This window comes from Pelmatolapia mariae, linkage group LG1 (assembly GCF_036321145.2).
Source record: "Pelmatolapia mariae isolate MD_Pm_ZW linkage group LG1, Pm_UMD_F_2, whole genome shotgun sequence".
NCBI lineage: Eukaryota > Metazoa > Chordata > Actinopteri > Cichliformes > Cichlidae > Pelmatolapia > Pelmatolapia mariae.
The window spans coordinates 39,522,852-39,545,850 of NC_086227.1; the positions used below are offsets into that span (position 1 = coordinate 39,522,852).

Below are 22,999 nucleotides of genomic sequence, written 5' to 3' on the forward strand. Positions count from 1 at the left end.
AACAAAATAAAACCAGTACTGGTACCAAAAAAAAAGAATTATTCATAACACGCAGGAAAAGACCCAGGGAAACCGAGTAAAGGATAAAAACCCTGAAAACCATCAATTTCACACCCGAGCCTCAACTCTCGCAGCCTGGTACCAAACGACTCACGGACCAGTACCGGTCCATGGCCCGGGGGTTGGGACTGCTGCGCTTAGCAAATTTCTGTCTCAGCGCATTTGCACCACTTTGCATGTTTGTGGTCTTCTTTTGCAGCTGGTTCAGTGAATTTTGGTCGGAGCGTGGTGAAACTTGGTGTTTTGGAATCGGTGAGAGCTAAGCTAGCTAACTAGCCATTGTTTACATTGTTAGACGAAGTCTGGAGACTTTTTGGCTCGGCTGTGTGTGTTTAGCAGACTTTTACACATTTACGTTAATTCTCTTTTAATCATTGGTGGTTGTAGAAATGGTTTATATGAGCATTTAGGTGAGATTCTAAGATTTTTGTGGATAACACACATGTTGATATTTGCATAAAAAGCTTGACGTCATGGAGGGTTACATACCTCCTGAGGCTAGTCATAAGTGCCAATCTCACAGACACTGTAATCCTGTGGATACTGAAAAATAAAACTTGTGCTTTGCCAGCTAAACACTTTTGATTTCAGGCTGCATCAACTTCATTCACCTTTTTTCCCACCACAGTCTTCCAGTTCAAAAATATAGAAATACTGCAAAGCTCAGCCACAGGCTCAGTCAGCACTGTTACCTCATCCAGGGACAGACACTGATGTAGGAGAACGCCAGTTTACTGTGTGGCTGTAATGAGAGTTCACAGTGTGGAGAAAGGGAGGCTTTGCTGAGGCTGAACGTCACACAGCGAGACACAACCCCCCCTCTCCACACACTCACTCACACCCCCACACAGAGTCATGTTTCTATCACTTCAGAGGACTTTGCATCACTCACCTGCCACTGCTCATTCACAGCGCTGTCAAAGCTGTCCTTTGGCATCAGTACTGTGACAAACCGGGTGTATTGTGGTTGTGAGATGAGGCGCCCTCCCATACTGTCAGATATGTATGCTTCTTAGGGATCTCTAGGCATCTTACTTAAAAGCACTGGGTAGCTGTAAGTACATTTTTCATAAATTGCAACCCTTTGATGAATTATCTGCAGGTGAAAACAAGCAACACAAAGCTCCCAAATGGGACTCGCAAACTTTATTCATGCCACTGCCACTCAGAGCCCAGTGTAGCTGTGATTGATGCATCAAAGCCACACTTTCCTGGACACCATCCATCCATCCATCCATCCATCCATCGTCTTACCTACTTATCCAATAAAGGCTAAAAACTGACAGCACAACACGCTGCTGTTGCCCAATCAGCATCCTGATAAACATTAAGCTAACCGATTCCTGCACAGTCTGAGACGGAGCTCTTGGGTTTGTTGCACAGTCCGACCTCAGGGGTGACTTTTCTGGGACATCCACTCCTGAGAAAATCGGGAGCTGTCTTGATTTTTTTACCCCTTGTGAATAATTGTTCCCACTGTAGAATGAGGGACTTCGTGTTATTTTGAAATGGACTTGTGACCCTTCCCAGATTGATGGGCAGGGTCTTTGACACACCTAAAATCTTCATTTTATAGCTTTTATAGAGCTGCTCACACGTGGCTGATTCTCACTTAATCAGTGCTTTAGGTTATCAGCACCTGGCTGCCAGAGGGTGGGCTTCAATCAGTCCACAATCAAATGCCTTGCTGATGTGGACTACAGTTTTCCATCTACCTTCTTCCACTTATCCAGTTCCAGTCACAGTGGGGCTGGGTGAGAGGACAGGCTATCGCAGGGTGAACACAGACAACATTCAGACCTGCTGCAAAGCCAGACCATCACCTGCTTACCCAGCATGCATGTCTTTGGATTGGAGACCGGAGAGAAGCCGTGCAGAGAAGTGGATTCAAACCCAGGACCTCTTGCTGCATGGTGCTAACCACTACACCACCGTGCCAACCTGTAGTTTTTGTCTCATGGCCAAATTCTGTGGTATATAAAAATAAAGGTTTTTCTCCCCAGGAGACTGAAAACAGATCAACATTATGACCCCACAACAAAGTAAAAAAAACGCGCACACACACAAACACACACACTGGGCAGCTTGAGTCTACTTGGCTCAGGATGACATTCCTACTGTATGACAGTCTTGTGGATTCTGTATCAGTTTTCAGCAGTTTGTGTGTTTATAGTATGCAAGCAGGACAGACTCGTACCACTGCATGCATGAAAACACACGCACACGCAGAGGTCACAGCTCTTCAGCCTTCAATAATAGGACATCACATTTACAGTCCATTACCTCTGAGCTGTGCAGCTCATCGTGTGTGCTGCCGCACGGTGGAAACGGTTCCCGCTGCCCGGGCTGGTTGTGCCTTCTCATTTCCGAGTTTTGTGTGTGGGAACAGAGCACTATTTTCAGAAGAACAGAGAACAACACGGTGTTTCATGGAGCAGAAACACAGTGTCAGGAGGGCTGTTTTAGTGGAAACTGATCCATGTGCAGTTCAGGCTGTTTGGAAAGACAGCAATCCACCGGCAGGCTGGGGTCTTCAGAGAGCGTGGGCGAGCTGGATTGCAGAGTTTGGCACAGTCAGTACCGGTTCAGTCCTCACAGAGCTTTTGTGAGAAAAAGTGTGTGTGCAAGCATGTGAGAATGTGCTCCAGAACCCAGAAAGCTTCTATCACTCACCTACACAGGATTTTACCTTTTGAACCCACCAGATTTTTAGTGGGGGTACCTGCAGGTCTTATTTTTTCAGAGATGAGCTCCATTTTTGTGCATTAAATAAGACTGCAGAGTTAGAAATGTTTCACTAACTGAATTTACTGTGGGACTGCTGTCCACTGTCTTAATATAATTTTTAAGTGGTAAAATAAACGCTTACACAATTCAATACACTGTAGGCTGCTTGGTTTGACCACGAGCTCATGGCAGCTAATGCTGGCCTAAGAAAATAGCAGTGACTGATGAGTCTTTGCTTTTCTCCTTTTAGCATGTCACATGGTTGTGAAATGTTCTAATCAAATGAGTAGAAAGAGAAGTAAACAGACCGTGACCCCGTTTCACACAGTCGTCTTTTCACAGCAGACACAGGAACCACCCGAGTAGCTTTTACCAACATGAGCTTTTAAACAGAAATACTAATAAAACTGATACATGTGTATGTGTATGTAACTGTGCAAAAAACATCGTCTGACTTTTGGCAACGCTGTTGATTTGTTTTATTTTGAAAACTCAGCAACTGCTGTTTTAGTCCACCTGTCAGTCAAAGAGGCCACGCCCCTAATAATGCAAACTTTATACAATTTAACCAGGTGACTCATTCGGTGCTGAAGCCTCTGCTGGACATTAGAGGAACTACTCGCTTCATTTGTTTGTGCTAGCAGCCGCAGTGTAGTTAAATGCTGCACTTTATGCTACTAGTGTCCACATGGATGGTCACATGAAATGTGCCTAAAGATGTGTGTGAGATGTGTTAGTTATTGTGTTATTCATTTGGATGGAGATTATTTTTGTTTTGTTTTTTCAGTGTGGTTTTAGCTCACATCCTGACATCTCACACTGTCTTGTGTGTGAAATCCTTATTTTGATGCCTTTAAAACACAGGACTCGATAAAATGTCAAATTTAGGGTTTCCTGATAAATGTAAACACCAGACTAATTGATGCTAAAATCATCTCCAGATGTTTAGCCGTGTGAGCAGCTCTAACCCCATGCATGTGATTTTTGTCGCAGAAATCTAACAGGCACATCAGGAATACATGTTTCCATCATTTATGATGAGTGAGATCTTACAGAGATTTTGGAATTGTGGGAAATTCTGTTGATGTTGTAATCCGTGCATCAAACTAAATAGTGCATTTGCTACCATATATTTGCAGTTATTATTTATGGTATAGAATATGTGATTGTCTGCTCCTGATGAGAGTGCTACACCCACTGCACACATGGTGTCACAGCTGTGCTAACATGAAGGTGAATAAAACATAACTGATATCGTCCATCTTATGATATCTATCTCACCCCAACCAATCACAGCAGATGGCCCCGCCCCTCCCTCAGCCTGGTTCTGCCAGAGGTTTCTTCCTGTTAAAAGGGAGTTTTTCCTTCCCACTGTCGCCAAAGTGCTTGCTCATAGGGGGTCATATGATTGTTGGTTTTTTCTCTGTATGTATTATTGTAGGGTCGACCTTACAATATAAAGCGCCTGTTGTTGTGATTTGGCGCTGTATAAATAAAACTGAATTGAATCGAGTTGAATCTTTCCCACCACTCCTGATGTTGTAACAGTGCAGACCACAGGAACTGTGTAAAACAGACTCTAAATTATACTTGTAAACTGGATCTAGCATGTAATCTAGGGGCGATCGTGGCTCGAGAGTTGGGAGTTTGCCTTGCAATCAGAAAGTTGCCAGTTCGAGCCCCGGCTCCGACAGTCTCGGTCGTTGTGTCATTGGGCAAGACACTTCACCCGTTGCCTACTGGTGGTGGTCAGAGGGCCCGGTGGCGCCAGTGTCCGGCAGCCTTGCCTCTGTCAGCGCGCCAGGGCAGCTGTGGCTACAATGTAGCTGCCATCACCAATGTGTGAATGACTGGATGTGTAAAGCCCTTTGGGGTCCTTAGGAAGCGCTATACAAATACAGGCCAGTTACCATCTACCAATTAGTTCAATATATGAGTAAAAAAAAGGTCAGAGGAACTGAAAATGTTGAAGTAGAATTAAAGGATAATTATTAAACGACTTTATTGCTCTGAGCGTTTGACTTCACTGAGCATGACTGTTCAGAGCTGCAGTAACTGGGCCTTCCAGTTACTTGGAAACATGTCCAGACATGTTAGGGACATGCCGGCAGCCTGGATAAGGGAGTGATGAGGAGAGCAGGAAAAGAAATGATGAGGATAAACTACTTGGTGGTGTTTCATTTCTCTAGGTGACCAAACTCAAACCAAATCTGCTAAAATGTACAGAAAAGCAGCAACAGTGTGGCTGCTGCTGCTTTTCTCATCACTGCCTATTAGAGTGACTTTTATACCTTCTGTCAGTTTCAGTCTCTCTGCTGTGTCTCCACTTTCAGACTAAAGCAGTCAGCGTGCAGCGAGCAGTCTCCCACATCATGCAGCAGTGTGGTCTAATGGGCTTTTAGAGTCAAACACAGTCAAACAATCATCAGTCGGCCTGACTGTTTCAGCGTCCTGAGCTGATCCCAGCGCACCACTACGCACCCCGGCGCTGATTTAAGGCCATAGCTGCACTTTTAGTACGAGTGTATAACTTTTACTGCGCTTTTGCTCAGCAGCTGCACTGTTACGGCACTTTAGGACCCCCGTAACCCCTTTTTTTTGGAATATCTGCCAGCTCTCTTTGAGTTTGAACATCCCAGTCTGGATGGGCAAGAACTTTTTTACAGTGATGCAAACAGCCATGCTCGTTTCCTGACGGCCAAAATATTACATTTTTTGTGAGGTCAACGTGGTTACACGCCGGTCACGCAGGCCTGGAGAACAGGTGGTGATTCCGTGGCAACCACTGGTCACCACGGAGATATGTGTGTTCCCCAGCTGGTTGAAATCAGTTGACTCCAAGGTAAGTTGTTGCTCAGCTGTTGTCGAGTGGTTGATGGAGGCTGCTGGTGGAGGTATACAGTGCAGCGCCGTATGGCTTCCTCTGGTGATGGGTAACAGTCTTGGTACCACTTGGTGAAGCACTCCATCAGTTTTCTGCTGCACCTAACACTCCTGTCAGGAGAACCTGAAGCAAATCCAGCTCTGGCTTAGTTTTTTGTTTTTTCCATTGTTACTTTTGTTTTGTAGTAAATTTTCTGCGAGTGACTCTGCTTCCTGTTTACACCAGTGACCCCCGCCATCGTACCTGAACTACAGGTGTGTTAGCAAAGGCAGAGATTGTTTCACTCCTCAGCTCTCGTGCTCTGGGGGCCTCTGGATGTCTGCGCCCCGGGTCTCCTCCATCATGACCTGGGGGGCGGGGCTATGGCTCCCCACACCCACTATTAGACACTTACATGGAGAAATCTTATAAACATAAGTGCACTGACACCCACAGGTGTGCACACAGGTGTACAAACAGGTAGTCACAGACACATATCTTGGTTGGCTGCTGCCTGGAAACATATCACGCATTATTAGTAGGTCTTTTTATTTTCTCTCTCTGTCCGTCGTCTCCTCTGTTTTTCTTCCCCTCTCCTTCTATTAACTCTCTTGCCAACTGTTCTTTCTTTCTCAGACAATAATTGTGATTCCTACAGTGCCGGGCGGGACATTTGGGAAAAAAAGAAAAAAAACACCAGTTATCAACCTTCAGATATATTTGAATAATGTGAAGTAGAGGTTCAAATGATCAAGTAAAGAATGCAAACCCACATAGTAAAACTGGTATGGCCCGGATCTGGCCCACACAATGTGCTTGCATATGGCCCACATACCGCAAAGAATGACGGCCCTTTGGGGGCCCAGATCTGGTTTGCCAGAGGTGGCCCACACATGGGCCAGCACAAGGCCAGTTGCAGACACACTGCTGGCCCTGTGCTGGCCCAGAACAGTTTCAGCTCTGGCCCCAGATGTCAGCCTAATGTGTACCTTAATCAAGCCATGTAATAACAACATGTGCTGGAACATAATAGTGCAAAACTAACATGACGAAACTCTGTTCAGACAGACTGATTCTTGAATAGCGCTTTCCTACTCTCCCAGATTACTCAAATAATAATGGATTGCATTTATATAGCGCTTTTTTAGACACTCAAAGCACTTTACAATTCCATTATTCATTTTCACACTGGTGGAGGGAAACCACAGTTTCCAACACCAGTAGGGTGAAGTGTCTTGCCCAAGGACACAACAACCAGGACAGACAGAGCTGGGATCAAACCAGCAACCTTCCCAAGCCCCTGAACCACGGTCGCCACATTCACCCACTTCTAAACTGAGTGCTTCCTAACTATACATTCATACTCTTCACATGCAGACTGGAGGAGCCAGGGATCGAACCCCTAACCTTCTGATCAGTAGATGACCTGCTCTACCTCCTGAGCTACAGCCACCCAGTGGTAAACATGAGTAAACCCTCACTAGGTTTTGGATGAAGTGTACACTCACAAACCTGTCAAACTTGCATTTGAAACATTGGCTACCATAGCAGTATAGTATTGCAACATGGCATTTGGGTTTTCTAACTAAAATAAGAAAATAGGAACATAAACAGAGCCATCATTGCCAGACCTGGCCCACATCAGGTTGACATACACCCTGCCATGACACCACTCAGTCAGAAGTGCCAGCTTGATGCCGGATCCGGTCCCGACCTGTTTTCTATGGGCCTGGGCCACAGAAACCAAACCACAATGGAGCCAGATATGGCATGCCATCACATAGACAGTGTGGATGGAGCCAAACTCTCATCTCCAACTTCTAACTTGATTCTCAGGTTTCTGGGATTTTTTTTTCCATTTCTAATCTCTTCAGGTTTGTGATGAGAAAATGTTTGCAGTCATTTCAACAGAGCAGATATCATCACTCATGCTGAGGCACAGTTCAGCCGGAGAAGACGATTGGGGTGAAGCAGGGTTGGGACACAAATATCAGTGTGTGTGACTGTCGGCTGGTTTTTGAGTCATTTTTGTTGTTTTATTTTCCAGATTCAGGGAGAATTCAACCCCGCTGCCGTGCTGTGGCGCCGTCTTTCTGCTGCTGCTCTGAACACCGTCACTAATATTTTGGATTCTGGTGGAAACCAGGCATAGAGATGACCCCCACTTTAAAACTGATGGTAGGTGTTTTTCAATTTTTTCAGGTCAGCCTGCACTTAAGTCAGACTGCCAACAAAACCAGAGCAAACACACACACTCTTTAACACTGGCCCGGCACACGGTCGGGGTAATTGGCCTCTCCAGTGCTGCGCTCCTTTACAGCTCGAGCGAATCGAGACGATGAACGATGGCAGTGATCTGAAAGGAGAAGCAGCTGAGGGTCTGAACCGCAGACAGTTCGGTACATCGCGAGCTTGACGGAGCGTTCACCTCGCCACGTCACCATCCAGGCGTTGGGGTGAGTCTGCAGCTTTACTGTGTCAGAGGATGGATATCAGTGAGAGTGTGATCCAAAGATTTCTCCCATTTTGTTTCGTTTTCCTGTGCTTCTGTCACTCTGACACTGGGAGGTGTAAGGTGGAGGTTATACCTGCTCACACACACTTGTTCTTTCATTCAGGCCCAGCTGTAGTCCGCCTGTAGGATTCATGCAAACTTTTAATCTCTGTTGGTGCAGTCACAAAAGCAGAGGCCATGCAGACCTTATATATTCACAGCTACTGAGACTATGAAACTTAACCCTTCAGAGCCTGAACCGTCAAATAAATATTAGTGTTAATTTGTATCTTATTTGATGCATCTGGATTTTGTTACATTTATTGCCTACAAATGTATGATTTTGTTTTTTTGGGGAGGATAAAGTCTCAAAAACAAAAGCTCATTAACACCTGAACCGCTAACATCACGCGTTCAGAGTATGTGCTTCTTGTGCTTCGTGTTCTCGTAGAGCGGCGTTTCACGTCCGAAGGGTGGAACGTTTGCGTTTCTCACACAGCTCCTGGTTTCAGGGCTGCATGTGTGAAAACGGCTCATGTTGTGTCTATAGGGACTTGCTAGAAAGCTCCTTCAGGGCATTTCTCCAGAAAACAGACTCAGCTTCGCTCTGCAGAACGCATTAGCAGAGAGTATTGTCTCAGCGGGGAAGGGGGGTGGAGAGGAACACAAACCTCTGGCTGACTGATGAATGAGCAGATACATAGACAGAAAGGTCATTCCCTCATGGCAGCAGACAAAACAGGCCATATGGAGAGCGGGGGCGGGGGGCTCGTGAAGGTACCCGGGGGTCTGCGGGAGGAAACTACACAACAATGACTTCTTCAACAAAGGACGGTGCAGACTGCTCTTCCTTCCTTTGGCATTTGCAACACGATGTAGAGGATGTGTTACCCGCGTGTAGCTGCCGGTGCAGGAATCGCGGCTGCTGATCCCAGAAGGCTCGACGCTCCGTCAGGAAGATGTGTTTCCAGGATGTAACTGCACACTCAGGAGTCAGACCTGAAACTTTATTCTTTTAAGTCGCCACAGTACGAGCAGCCAGTGTCCACCGGCTCCTCAGATCCACATTTCAAAAGCCCAGGATGGTGAGAACAAACGGGGATGCCTGGAGAGGGCAGGAAATGAGCACGATGGCTTCAGCCATCTTTTATATACAGTCTGGGACAGGGCTGCTCAAACCACATCGCTCTCACTGGAATCTCTGTCATTTAAAATGTTTGTTTTTAACTTTAAATATGACCCAGTCCAAAAGAAAAAATGATGAATAAATAGGGAAAAAACGGTGGAGGTGGTGGGGAGTCGCCCTGGATTAGTGGTGCTGTTGATTGTAGAGCCCATCAGCTTCCACAGTGGGCCCAGGACACAGTGGGGTCTTTATATATATACCAGTAAGTTTTGATTTAATCATCACTGGAAGCCTAAATCCCTCTGAAATGAAGCCAGTCGCTCCACCATGGTTTGTGTTCAGCTCTTTGCTTTGTGCCACATTCTCCGATGATCCTGTCGCCTCTGTGTCCACAACAAAAACTTTGATTTTCATCTCGCTCTGAAGGAGCAGACGCAGAGGTGAGGAAATCTGCTTAATAATTTGTTTCAAGTGACCCTTTAAGTCTTAGATCTCCACAAACGCTCACTAGCTCTAATAACTCCACGCTCCCTCGGTGCCCGGCCTCCTCGGCTCAATAACAGCTACTGTGGTTTGCGGTGGACAAGGAAGGGGGAGGAAAGGAAGGAGGGGAGATGAATGAGGTAATGGCAGAGGTAGTCCAGCTCAGCTCGTGGAAAACAAAGGCAATTAATTTAAGAGCAGCAGCAGCCTCCAGCCGGGCCTCGCCTCTCTGCAAAGACAGAAGCAGGCGGCGCGATGAGCTGCTGTGCCTGCCGCGCATTTCTATAGTCTTTACAACCTGCTGGGGTAAAGACAGGAAGAGGCTTTTTTACTGTCCGTGCTGATGCAGCGAAAGGAAAAACTCCCAGTTTGAAGCTGCGTCGAGTCAGGCCGTGTGTTTCCTGCAGGAGCTCAGAGGGAACAAATCTCATTTAATACTTTTAACAATCAATACAAACTTTGATTGTTGCAAACAGGATGAACTCTGTTTCCTGCTTTGTGGCAGCAATAAAGGAGTCATTCTAGCGCTCATCTTCAGCCCATTTATCACTGGACAAATGTATCATATACATACTGTTTAATAATAGCAGCGTTGCAGACGGGATGTCTTTAAGTTGTCCTGTGTCACATTTCCTGGAGACGTTTTAATGCCTTTGTTGGCGTCTCACAGCTGCTGTGGGAGCGTTTAGCAGGTTGATAGACGATCAAAGAAAATAAAAAGTTGGGCCATAAATCACGGCGAGTGTTGCTGCTCCATACAAAGTGGATGTCCAAGCGTCAGCTACACATCAGAGCTGGATGACATCATCCCATCCGTTCATATCATGACCATTTACAGCAATCTTACCCACACCCCAAACAGCATCAGCCTCAAGTGGCCGTTTGCAGCTTTTACAGCGTAGTTTATATAACCATTTTATTATTATTAATTTATTTTTTTAAACATAAAATTATAATTATAATCACTCATACATAAATATATATATGTTTACACCCATAAACCAAGAAAAATTCAAACATCCAATTAGAGAATACTAACTCAGGTGCTGCACCGAAAAGCTCGTCGCAGGCAGGGCGCCGCGGCTGACCTCGGCTCCTGATACTCGGGAGGCCTTAAATATGTAGAACAGATTTCTCTACAGGGACTAATTAGAGATGAACTTAAATCTAATAATGTGAGAATTCATCCTGCTGGCATTTTAGCCGCGTGCTTGAAGCTGGACTCCAAAGATCTGGACCAGTCGGGGTCCTCTGGTCACTCAGTGGGGCTCCTTACTCTGTAAGTCACCAACAAACCAAACAGGAAAAACAGCCTGAACTGTGTGTGTGTGTGTGTGTGTGTGTGTGTGTGTTGAGCCGTCTTTCCTCGGGTCCTTCACAGCCTGTAAACAAGCCGGATGCTGCGTTAACAACACAAAGAACCAAACACAAGTCAGCGTTCCACGGTGTGAACAACATACACAACTTGGGGGCGGACCTCAGTGGGCGGACCTCAGCAGCCTGACAGCTCCGCCGTGTGTGTGTTTGATGGAGTGGCCCATTAGGAAGCACTCAGTCACATCGCAGCCTTCCTCTGACACACCCAGGTGCATCATCCTCACTGTGACCCCTGACTACCCACTTAGTTCCACCCGACAGTGTAACACCCACCCAAGACAACCGGACTAAACTCTGTTAGAGAAGGCCTTCGTCAATCAGACGCCCTCCCCTGTGTGTGTGTGTGTTCTCATGTTACCTCTCTGCACACATTCACGTATGCCGATCTTTACTTTGCTTCCTCTGGATGAAGACGGGGGTTGGTGTGAGTCCACGAGGGCAAAGAGGGAACGAAGGATTAAAGGAAGGATACGAGGATATGGAGCTGCAGTGATGCGACCGACCCCGATCTACATCCAGACAGTTTTCTGGTCAGGCTGTGAAAGCATGGGGCTCTGGGCGTGTCCATCAGATTGAACAAGAAACTCAAAAACACAGAAAGGAGAAAGCAGAACCGTAGATTTGTACAGAAGCACTGAGAGTCTGCCTGGCAGGAAGAGTCCAGCGACAGATGGAAGGACGGATTCATTATTTTGGGGCTTTTTATTCATGTGTCCCGTTAACAATAACGGCTGAGACCCCCTCTAAAAATGCTTGTTTAATATCATCATATCTACCTTCAGCTTCATCCTAAAACACTTTGCAAACATCGACCAATGACCGAAATCCACTGAAGCATTTTTTTTCCTGGGAGCGTTGTGTTTGGAGTTTTAAAGAAAGAAACATTTATTGATATTTTGCTGTGTTTACATTGTTATTAATATTTTAAAATTAGTATTTTGATCATAAAAATGTATTTACTCACAAAAATAAAATGAAAACAATCAGCAAATATTTTAGAAATGCTCTGAAAAATTCAGCGAATAGGCAAATTTTCCGGGAATAATTTGGAGTTACGTCCCCCAGAAAAGCTGTCCGAGTGTTCGTTCTGTCGTCTGTCTATGAAGCTCATAATACTGAACAATAATCAATAATCAGTGAATATTCTCTGCCGGCGTGTTTCACACTTACTGTAAAATGACCTGAAAATGAAATCTTTAGAAATAAGAAATCAAAGAGCTCTTCAGTCACACGTGTCATAAACGTGCGATGGACACGAGGACACACCCTCAGACTTTCATCAGCCGAGGTCTCGCTGGACGAGCAGAGCCGGGACCATCGGCCGGCCTATCAGAGAGGCTATCACACAGGCACGTGCTGTCTGATTGGACTAGGAGAGATGCTTTTGTTGCATCATTCAGCACACGCATCTCTGTCTCTCCTCCACAGCATGTCTTTATCCTGTCTTCCTTCTCTCACCCCAACCGGTCGCAGCAGATGGCCCCGCCCCTCCCTGAGCCTGGTTCTGCCGGAGGTTTCTTCCTGTTAAAAGGAAGTTTTTCCTTCCCACTGTCGCCAAAGTGCTTGCTCATAAAGGATGGTCTGATTATCGGGGTTTCTTTCTGATATTGTAGGGTCTTTACAGTAAAAAACACCTTGAGGTGAGTGTTGTTATGAAATTGAAATTGGACAGCTGCATGGTTTCAAGTTCATTAATAATTGTACTAAATGTCACTTCGTGACTTTTACAGTTGTGCACATGATGCGAGGTAGAAGCAGCCGCGGTCTATAGACTGTATATGAAAGACAGACATGAACATTTGTTCGTTGCATTTACAGTCAACCCCATGTTGGCTTTTATGGAACCAGCAGTGACCATATTTGGATGAGAGGGCGGATGGTTACGTTATGTCAGCTGGCGTGCCCGGTAAACACACCAAAACGCTCTAACGACACCTCCACCGAGCTCCTGAGATTGATGATGCTCAGCAGCACTTCTGTTGCGGCACGCATGAGCGCGGCGTGCACGGAAACATCCAAGCTGTCTAAAATAAACCTGACTCAGCTTCAGCTTTCAGGACTCACTCCTGCAGCGCCTGATTGGTTGGTGCCGAGTCCATACAGATGTCGTATCAATGAATTATTACGAGTAAATTAGTGAAGAGAATGACGCGGTGCGATTGAAACACTCATTTATTCATTACTGAATGCTGCCATCTGATTGGTCAGTATCTGTGCACGGATGAACTTTTACCTGAAAACAAAACAATCTGTTTTAAAAATATAACAGACTTTGTCATCTATGTATTTCATCCTCAGTGTGAACACATTATTCACTCCAATTTATCACAAAAACTAAAAAGGTGTATAATGACAGGAAACCCTGCAGTTTCTGAGCTGCTGTGAAAGCAGAGCGATGTCGCCGTGTCGTCGGTGACGGTCCTGCTCTCGATGTCAGCGGCGCCTCCCGAGGAGGCGTCCGGGTTTCCTCTATTTGTTCTTGCCGAGCGTCCTCTGTTTCTCGGCGTGCTCCACTATCTTCTCCTCCACGTACAGCCCTTTGCGGCGGCGGACGGCGTTCATGTATTTCAAGGCCTGGTTTTCAGAGTCGGCCTTCTCGCCGAAGTGCAGGTATTCTTCCTCGGTGGTGGGAACCCAGTAAGGATCGCTGCTGATCACCTGGGACACAGACGACGGACAGAGACGGGATCAGTGTCTTCATCTGAACACAAACCAGTGTCACAGAGCTGCGTTCCAACATTTACAATATCAGATGGTTTCGGATAATTCATAAAAACATAAACCAACCAAATAATAATCACACGAGACGTGAAGCCAGAGGGACGGCTCTTTGCAACCGTTTCAGTCACCATGGTAACTTGTCACCTGGTCTGGGGCAGCTTATGGTTTTTGGATAAACGTCACAAAAATAACTCCTAATCCTAATATCTGCTGGAATTAAATCTACAGGCACGCGGCTAGGACGTGGACCGGGCTGGGGGGGGTTGGACCTGAATGTCAGGAGTTCGGTGCTTCTCAGCGTCTCAGCTGTCGAGTGAAACGGCGGTGCTGACGGCGCACCGGGCGGTAAAACGAACAGCTTCCTGCTCTCGTCTCAACTTTTGCTGTTGTTCTATATTTTTATTGATCACCCTCAACCACAGATAACGCCTGTGACGGAGGTGGGAGGAGCCAACAGGTTTTTATGTGAGCGTGCACAGAGCCTGGGTTAACAGGCCGTGAGAGCTGACTGGACTATGAGGTTTTGTTGAGCTGCCTAATGAACAGAAAGCCCGGCTACGTTGAACCTGCTTCCCAGTACAACCACAGTGAGCTGAAATGTTAAATTACAGACAAAAAGATGCGGCGTGATGATCCTAGTGCGCTCAAAGTCCTCCTGCTTCCATCTTAATGCTGTGAGACTTCTCGGGATGTGACTCTGGGATCCAGCTAACATTCCTGACTCGCCTCAGTCTGCTGATAGTCTCAGTCTGTAAAATATCAAATGACCTCTTAAATGATAAAAACTGTTGATCCACTGAGTGAAATTTGGATTATTAGTTTCATAAAGACGACAGCAGCTCCTTCTGCACTGACTGTTAGCACACACACACACACACACACACACACACACACACACACACACACACACACACACACACACACACACACAGCTACAGTAGCACCAGTACACTGGGGCACCTGGCTCTGGTTACACTGGGGCAGATGGTAGTGAGCGAGCTACAACAACGGGCGGCGTGCAGGAGGCAGAACACACCGCACGTGAGCAGCATATGCCGGAGCACAAAGGGACGCAGCAGGAGGGGGCGGCGAGGGACGAGGCGTCCTGCAACAGTCAATTAAGCCGCTGGACGCACAGAGTCTCAGAGTCCCCGCAGGAAGACGTTAAGATCGTTTCGGCTGATCGTTCGCGCGGAAACGACACAAAAGGCAGAAAAGTTCAAACACAAACTAAAGTGACGTCATAGAGAAGCGAGGAGAGCGCGCGCTAACAGATGGATGACTAATCGTCTCTGTGTAGAAACACAGTTTTCATGCGCAGCTTTTTTTCCTGCTGTGTCACATTTTGTCTCACAAACACATCAGGAACATCACCGAGGCCGCCGCCGCCGTGGTCGATTCTACGAATGCTTCGGCCTTTTCAGAGCCCCCGTTGGTCGAACGAGGTTCAGCGGGAAGTTACCGAAAGCAGGCGGTAACTTCAACGTGCAGGAAAAGATGAAGAAGATAAAAACACGACTGCAGCGTCTCGGAAAACTGAAGGAATCACTCGTGAAAACTGCCTCTCAGAATTCAGGCAGCAGCTCTAAGAGCAGAGGCTTCACACGCTCCTCGCCGCGACCTCGTTGTTTCGGTCACTAACCGAGCCTCGTGACCATAGGTGAGGTCAAAGGTCATATTGTCAGAAACAAACACCTCACAAATGCACCTAGCTTATACTGGATCCACGTGCACACACTTTGTGTGCTCGTTGGAAACAAGCGGTTCAACAGGCTTCATGAACGAAACACGTTCTGTCAGGGAGCAGAGTGGAAATCTGCGGAAACCAAAACTCTGAACATGACCTGCGCCACTCGTGGTTATGTGGTCAGCATCAGTTACCGTGGTGATTTGGCCGGGTTTTGACCTTTAACCCTGAGATTACAAAGTGATAACTGACATCGATTTTTCTGAACCCCCCCCCCCAAGCGTCGTCTGCAGTTTGTCATCAGTTAAAATCTGCATTTGTGCATTTATTAGCTACAGTCAGGCTCTGAGTTTTATCAGGCCTCCAAAAACCAACAATGTATCGTATACACGCAGACGCACACATGTAGTGGCAGACAGATGTCTCGGCCGATCAATACGCGACTCGCTCGCACAATTCTCCGGCGTGCAGCTCGACAAAAACTCCATTCTGATGGAAATCTAATGTAAACGTCCCCACAGGAGCCGCTAAACCTTCCAGTTACACAACAATGCCACGCTGACAATCACCTCTCCGCCTCGCCGCTCATTCATATGTAAATCCGATATCCCGGTCATATCAAACGGCTGTCAGAGGAATGCTGACATCGGCACTGAGCAGCGGGACAGTCCTGAAGCTGGGGGGGGTCTTTGTGAGGAAGCGTCTGCACATAAATGAGATCAGACAGACAACTTTTAATGAGGTGAAGACAAAAGGCAGCGAGACAATGAGGCTGCTGGACGTGCGTGCGCGTGTGTGTGTTAGCATGATGCAAACAGGCTGCACACAGCTACATGTGGTTTCAACACTGATGTTTGGACGGGACACTGATCTGTTATTTTTAACAGACATCAAACCAGGACGCAGGACCAGGCTCCAACCACCAACACCTGCCTCACCTCAGGCCTCACCCGATTCATAAATGCATTAAATCCGCACTGTCGACGGTTCCTTCTTTGACCTTTGTCGCCTCACTGCCAGGACAAAGCGCCAGCAGCCCTCCTTTAAGAAGCCAGTGTCTGCAGCCTGACCTGCAGCCTCGCTTCTGTGAGGCCGCAGGTCAGGCTGTTTGCCCGATAATCAGCCTGAGGTCAAATCACCACACTCAGCTTCCAAACATTCACACATTAAATATCTGGGAAGCACAGTCTCCCTGGATGGCTCAACGAAATCCACACTCGCATCAGCAAGAGGTGAAGGTTTACACGTTTACACGTCATCTGCATGCAGGAGCATGCCCGTGCTCCTGCAGGAGAGGAGGGCTTGTGCATGGCAACAGACACCACTACCCGCTGTCCGCGGCAGAAACCAAAGATGCCACAGTGCAGGACCAGGCTGGAGCTGAAGGACGACACACACACCTCTGCTGTACAGACACAGTAGTAAGTTTTAAATCACATTTTATTTTTTGATTTTGAGGTTTTCAGTTTTCACACCTGGTTCTCTGCACTAACCTCGCTGTAACTCCCGGTAAAGCAGAGAAAATCAAACTAATGTGAAATAGAAAGACTGGAGGAGACTAAACGAGGCAGCGACGAGCAGAACGCCGTCATTAACCGCGGCGGTTTAACGGCCTCGTTATTATAAAACATCTTCTGTGAGTTTTCCTGCACCTGATCGGCGCTCTCTTAATAAATAACGAAGCATTAAAAACAAAGCGAGATCGCTCTGCAGCACCGCCGACTCGTCTCTTCCTCTTCACAGACAACTTGACCCATTACCCCGCCTGACACGGAGCATATGGCCCGCAGGACGCTGATACGCGTGTGTGTCTGCGGCGGCTCGAGCCAGCCAAGCGGCCGGTATGACCGCCTAACGCGCACGCCGTCTATCGCGGCTTTGACTCCACCTCCCCCGAGGCAGCCGTCTCGTTAACCAGATGGCCTCGCTGACCCGCAGCTCCACGTAACGAGCTCAGGCAGACTGATCTGCGTGCGCGCGGCCTCGTTCACACCTGCCATCGACCTGTGGCTTGGACGATCCAATCACACGTGGACACGTCTCTGCATGCGTCCTCATTGAGCCGCTCAGTATCCATGTTATTGGTCAGATAATCACATAAAAAATGCTCCAAGAGGTCTGCAGCTACACCACCTGTGTCACCATCCACCTCAAAGAGGCCCTCGCCCACGGCTCCAGAGTGCAGACAGGCTATCGAAGTCTCCTCACCTCCCAGTGACTGAACACCAGCTGCGGACTGGCCAATCCGCTCGTCCTCTTGCGGATCTCGTCTGCAAACCCAAAGCTCTCAGCCACGGGCAGCACGGCCTTGATGAGGAACATGTCCGTCCCTTCCTTCATCTCTTCGTGGAGGACTCGGCCTTCTCGCTTCCCGAGTACTCCGTAAACACGACCTGGAGGAAGAAACGCAGCAGTCAGGACACTCGTCAGACTCGCCGCAAGGACCTAATCCAAGAACTGGAACAGAGACCGAGTTCAGTTCAACACAAACGTCATAAATCAGTACGAATAAATACAGAAAAACAACCGACATAGAGAATGACCCGTGATTCAGCAGAGGTCTGTGTGCTTCTTAATCAACCGGGCGCCTCGCTCTGCCGCCGCGGCGCTCTGATTCGGCTGACGGAGCGCTTCTCCGCTGCGGCGGATCCTAACAGGCCTGCAGATATTGTTTACCAACACAGTAAACGCCGTTTCAAGCCTCATTTTCATCTTAATGACTTTCAGAGGACAACAATTTAGCAAGTGCGATGGAGCATTAGCCAATCCTGAGCTTTGCAGGCTGAAATTACAAACTGTGACATTTACAGGACATCTCACCCTGAAAACGAGGGCGTGTGTGTGTGTGTGTGTGTGTGTGTGTGTGCGTGTGTGTGTGCGTGTGTGTGTGTGTGTGCGTGCGTGTGTGTGTGAGGGGTACAGTCATGGATAACATGTGACTGTGCTAGGCTTGTTTCTGTTTGTGAGAATGACGGCGGCAGATTGGTCACAGGTCAGGCTCATGTGAGCCTAACGATGTGGAAACGACACTGGTGGGAAACGGCTCAGCGGACCTTCAGGTCCTAATGTCCACCTGCTGCTACAGTCTGTGCGGGAAGTTAAACATGCGTCTGCAGGAATACATGAAGAGCAGATTTATGAGCATGAGACGACGGATTCCTGCAGCAGCGCATTTCCTGTAAGTGTGTCGTTAATGCGAATGGATGTTTACACCAAACAATGCAGCAAAACTACGACGTGTTTGTGCGACGACGGTGTGCAGCAGCGCTCTCTTACCCAGCACGTCCGCGGTGGCCATGATCTCACAGGTGTACATGGCGGCCATGAGTCTCTGTGGCTGAGCCTGGAAGGCGTGCCGGCAGGCCTCCTTCACAGCAGCGATCAGCTGACCGGAGACTGGCCCGTAGCAGTCGGAGGAGGCAGCGACCTCCGGCCTGCGTCCGGCGTGGCTCTGCCCCGCTGCCGCGCCGGACGCCCGTGCAGACGTCTCACTGCTTCCTTCCACGTTACTTTCCGCCGTAGCCTCGTGGCGCGTGGAGTCCTCTTCTACGGAGTCCTGGTGTTGCGGTGGGGCAGCGGACTGGACGTCCCACCTCTCCACGGAGAAGCAAACTCCCATCAGGGGCTCCTCGCACATGGGCCCCGACAGAGCCGCCAGCTGGAAGCCGCTGACGATGCTGTTGTCAAAATCTCGCAGCGCCGTAGCTTCGCTGGCTTTGTCTCCGCGGCTCAGACACTGCCACACCGACGGCCGCTGGTATCCCTCCACGCTGTTCAGCAAGATGTTCGGACCGTACCTGGAGACACGGACATCGACAGTGAGGAAGTCTCCGTGGTGCTGCACCTCTTTGTTTGTGTTCATGAAGCCCTGAGGAATTCAGCTCGGCCTTATTCTCATGACTGCATCTAACAGAGAAAACGAGGAAAAACTCGCACGACTCAAGTCTTCAGAACGTGCATCCAGCAGAAAGAACATTAGAAAGGGAAGTGCTGAGACCACAAGTGTTAATGCAAGAAGCTCGCAGACACCATCAGATGCAAATAAACAAAGAAGCAGAATCAGAAAGACGCTCGAGTCTGACCTGCGAGGCCCGAAGGCCCAGATACGTTCCACGGCGTTCCTCCACTTCCTCCCCTGCAGCAGGCTCTCCAGCTGGGCCTTCAGCTCAGAAATGGCCTCCAGGCTCCTGACGCTGATGTCCAGACTCTTCCCCTCCCTCAGCGACATGTTTACCTGCTCCAGAGTCCGAATCACCTCCGAGCTGCTCTCCAGCAGACGGGTCACCTCTGAAAAAAAACACCGCATTACTGCCGTATCTTCATGTGATGGTTTAGCTTCACTCGCGCTGTTCTGCCTTATTTGGATTAATCTGGCACTGAAACAAAACTTCTAAACTCTGAAGCAACGCGAGTGTCAGTCCACCAAGAATATGAACGTTTACGTTCAGGCCTGTGACTCCACCCATATTTTCCAAGTTTCATGCAGGAATGATCATCTTTCTACTGCCTAGCATGCAGCTGGCTAACCTTAGCATTTAGGTTACAGACACCATTCACCTCTGCAATCTGTCACATGCACGAGCATCAAGCACGCATCCTGTGATCCGGCGGGTGGGTGCGGTTTGGTACAGAAAATAGTTCCTAGACGAAATAAATGTTTAAAATGTGCTGAGACGAGTTTATGTTCTCGGTTCCGGTTTGATGCATAAAATAAAATCAGAAATCTTATGATGGGGCGACTCGGTGACAGACAGTCGTTATAGTATAAACACAAAGTGTCCCGAGTTTCTCGCTCTAATAAACCAAGACTGTGATGTCATCCACAAAACAGCCACTAATGCCACGGAGCCCATGTCCATCTTTTACGTACAGTCTCTGTTTCGACCTACATTCTTTGTTTGTTTGATGAAGAGATGAAAATCTGCCATCGTTGATGTTCACTGGAGTTTTAAAATTCATTTCTCTCTTTAAGATGCTCACTGAATGTTTTCTGACTTGATGCATTTGTTTTCTTGGTTCAAACAAAGAGCTCCATGCACGTTCGGGACGGGCGACTTCCTGACAGTGAACCAGGAGATCGTTACCAGGTGTGTGGAGGTGGAAAGGCGGGCAGGCTTTGACCTTCTCGCGGTTTCCATGTAAACAATAAATGCCTGACTCAGAGCGTGTGTCCTCGTTCTCACAGACCAAGTGCTACAAACACTTTTGCCCTCAGACATGGCACACGCCCCGCCCGCAGCCTCTCAGCGCGCTCGCTGCGTGCCCGGGTCTTACCCTGTGGCAGAGGTATCGCCCTGACGCCAACTGTGGCCAGCCTGTTGGGGGTGGTGAGGGTAACGAGGCCGCTGGAGTCCAGGTGTAGGGTGTCGGATGATCGACCCTGAGAGGCCTCTTCTTTGACCTGGAAACGGCCACATGAGAACACTGATTATCTGGAAATGAGATAAATCCGCCCCTTCCTGATTCTTCTCCTCAGAGCAACACTGAACGTTTTTAAACTCCTTCAGCACCGACAAGAAAACATCTCCTGAGCAGACTCAGCAGACAGTAGAGCTGAATCACAGATTTCAAACACTACCCTGGCCCCCAGCTCAGCGACTCACCTGATGAATGATGGCGACTTTCTGCTGCTTGCCCAGCTCCTCGTTCACCATGTCCACTTTGGGAGGACGAACCACCGTCTCTCTGAACGGGATGATGGGCTCAGACGCGCTGATCTCGATTTTAGCAAACCTTTAAAAAAAAGAAGAGTGGAAGCTGTTCTCTGTTTTCATGATCAGCCAGTCTGACAGTCTGCAGATAAAGAACAGATACAGGCCACGGCTGTCGCCCAAAGGTAACGGGGCAGCAGCCGTGGCAGAGCGTCATTAAACAGGTTCTACTCATGAACATGCCGAGTGTGTCAGTGAGGAGCAACGTTTCTGGTACAGGAAGCTCTCAGGTCTCATCAGGATTCAGCTGCTTACAGGTCAAACACATCAGGAGCAGAACTGAAAACCTCGGGCCGCTGTCTGATGATGATTTCATGTTTTATTCAATTCAATTCAGTTTTATTTACACAGCGCCAAATCACAGCAACAGTCGCCTCGAGGTGCTTTATATTGTAAGGTAGACCCTACAATAATACATACAGAGAAAAACCCAACAATCATATGACCCCCTATGAGCAAGCACGTTTTTCAAACACAACATCTGGACCCATTTAACCAGGAAGTCCCTCAGACTAACGTCTCTTTTTCAAGGCAGAAAAAAATCAAGTATAACACAAGAACACGTAAAAAACAAGCCACAGTGAAAACTTGTCATTTACAGAAGTCTTTATGAGAGCTCTGAACTGTGCAGGGAGACACAAGCATTCAGCTTTAATGTGCTCTGAAGGTTATTCCAAGAATAAGGAGCTAAATAAGAGAACGCTGTCCTACAAAGTTCAGGAAAAAACTCTAAAGAGGAAGATGGCAAATCACAGCAGCTGTGACGTGTTCTGGACAATGCACATTAGTAATACCACCATAATCGAAACATTAAAGAAAGGAGTCTGTAAGTGTTTTCCTAACTGATAAATTAAAATATCTCAACTCAACCTAATGTTCAGTATGCACTCTGTCTGTCATCCAAACAAATACCCAAATATTTCTGGGATGATACTTTCAATAAAATCTCCTCCTAACATCTGAGATGTGGGCTGATTTCCAGAAAACAACATGAATCATCTGCATAGAGTCACTTTAGCCGTAATGGAAAATAAAATACGGCCAAAAATTAATCTTTTTAAAATCTTCACCTTCATCCTCTGGGGTCATGAAGTGGGTGTTCACAAAAATCAGACGTAATTGATCCGACACGTCAATTCTTTTCTATTTACAAAGCACCAAATCACAAGTCAGCTCAAAGCACTTTAAACTGTAAGGTGAAACTCTACAATGATACAAGTCATGCTTTCTGCTACAGGATGGAAGAGGATTTAAAAAAAGGATCTGAGTAAAAAAAGTGGAATGAGTCAGCTAATTTCCAGTTTTATATCCTTAATTATTGCACTCCACTACAGTAGCTTTGCACGATTCACGGCCCCAAACAACCCTTATGTATCCGATCTGAAATAAGCCTCCCTATAAGTCAACTTTCGTCTGATTGGCTGCTCCTCACAGGTAAACGGTTTGTAAACTGTGCTGAACTGTGTAATAACTGTATGAGGACGCCCTCCTGTGACATCATTCAGAGCCAAGAATAGAAAAAAAAAACCTGCGCACACATATTTGAGTCTTTGGCCATGTTTAATATGAGCACCTATCACACAGCAGAGATCGATCATACGACAAAACAAAACATGTAATAGGCTCATTTTAACCTGGAACATCTTTACAGACAAACTTACTAAAATATTTGATGCTGAACAAATTAAAACAAAGATGAAACTCGGAGTGAGAAAAAGTGATTGAGAAACAAAATGTTCCCGTTGGTGTT

At 47.4% G+C, this 22,999-nt stretch overlaps 1 protein-coding gene across 1 annotated transcript in view; it reads right to left on the bottom strand.

The window, feature by feature from the left end:
* Positions 1-13,307: 13,307 nt before the first annotated feature.
* Positions 13,308-22,999, bottom strand: part of efl1 (elongation factor like GTPase 1) — a 74,690-nt gene continuing 64,998 nt past the window's right edge. Inside the window, exons 17-22 of the mRNA XM_063480975.1 lie at positions 21,142-21,271; positions 20,813-20,939; positions 19,621-19,825; positions 18,815-19,335; positions 17,747-17,931; positions 13,308-13,788 (exon numbers count right to left, since the gene is read on the bottom strand). Of these exons, the coding sequence (XP_063337045.1) occupies positions 13,600-13,788; positions 17,747-17,931; positions 18,815-19,335; positions 19,621-19,825; positions 20,813-20,939; positions 21,142-21,271 (1,357 nt within the window). The 3' untranslated portion in view covers positions 13,308-13,599. The remainder of the gene's footprint in view (positions 13,789-17,746; positions 17,932-18,814; positions 19,336-19,620; positions 19,826-20,812; positions 20,940-21,141; positions 21,272-22,999) is intronic.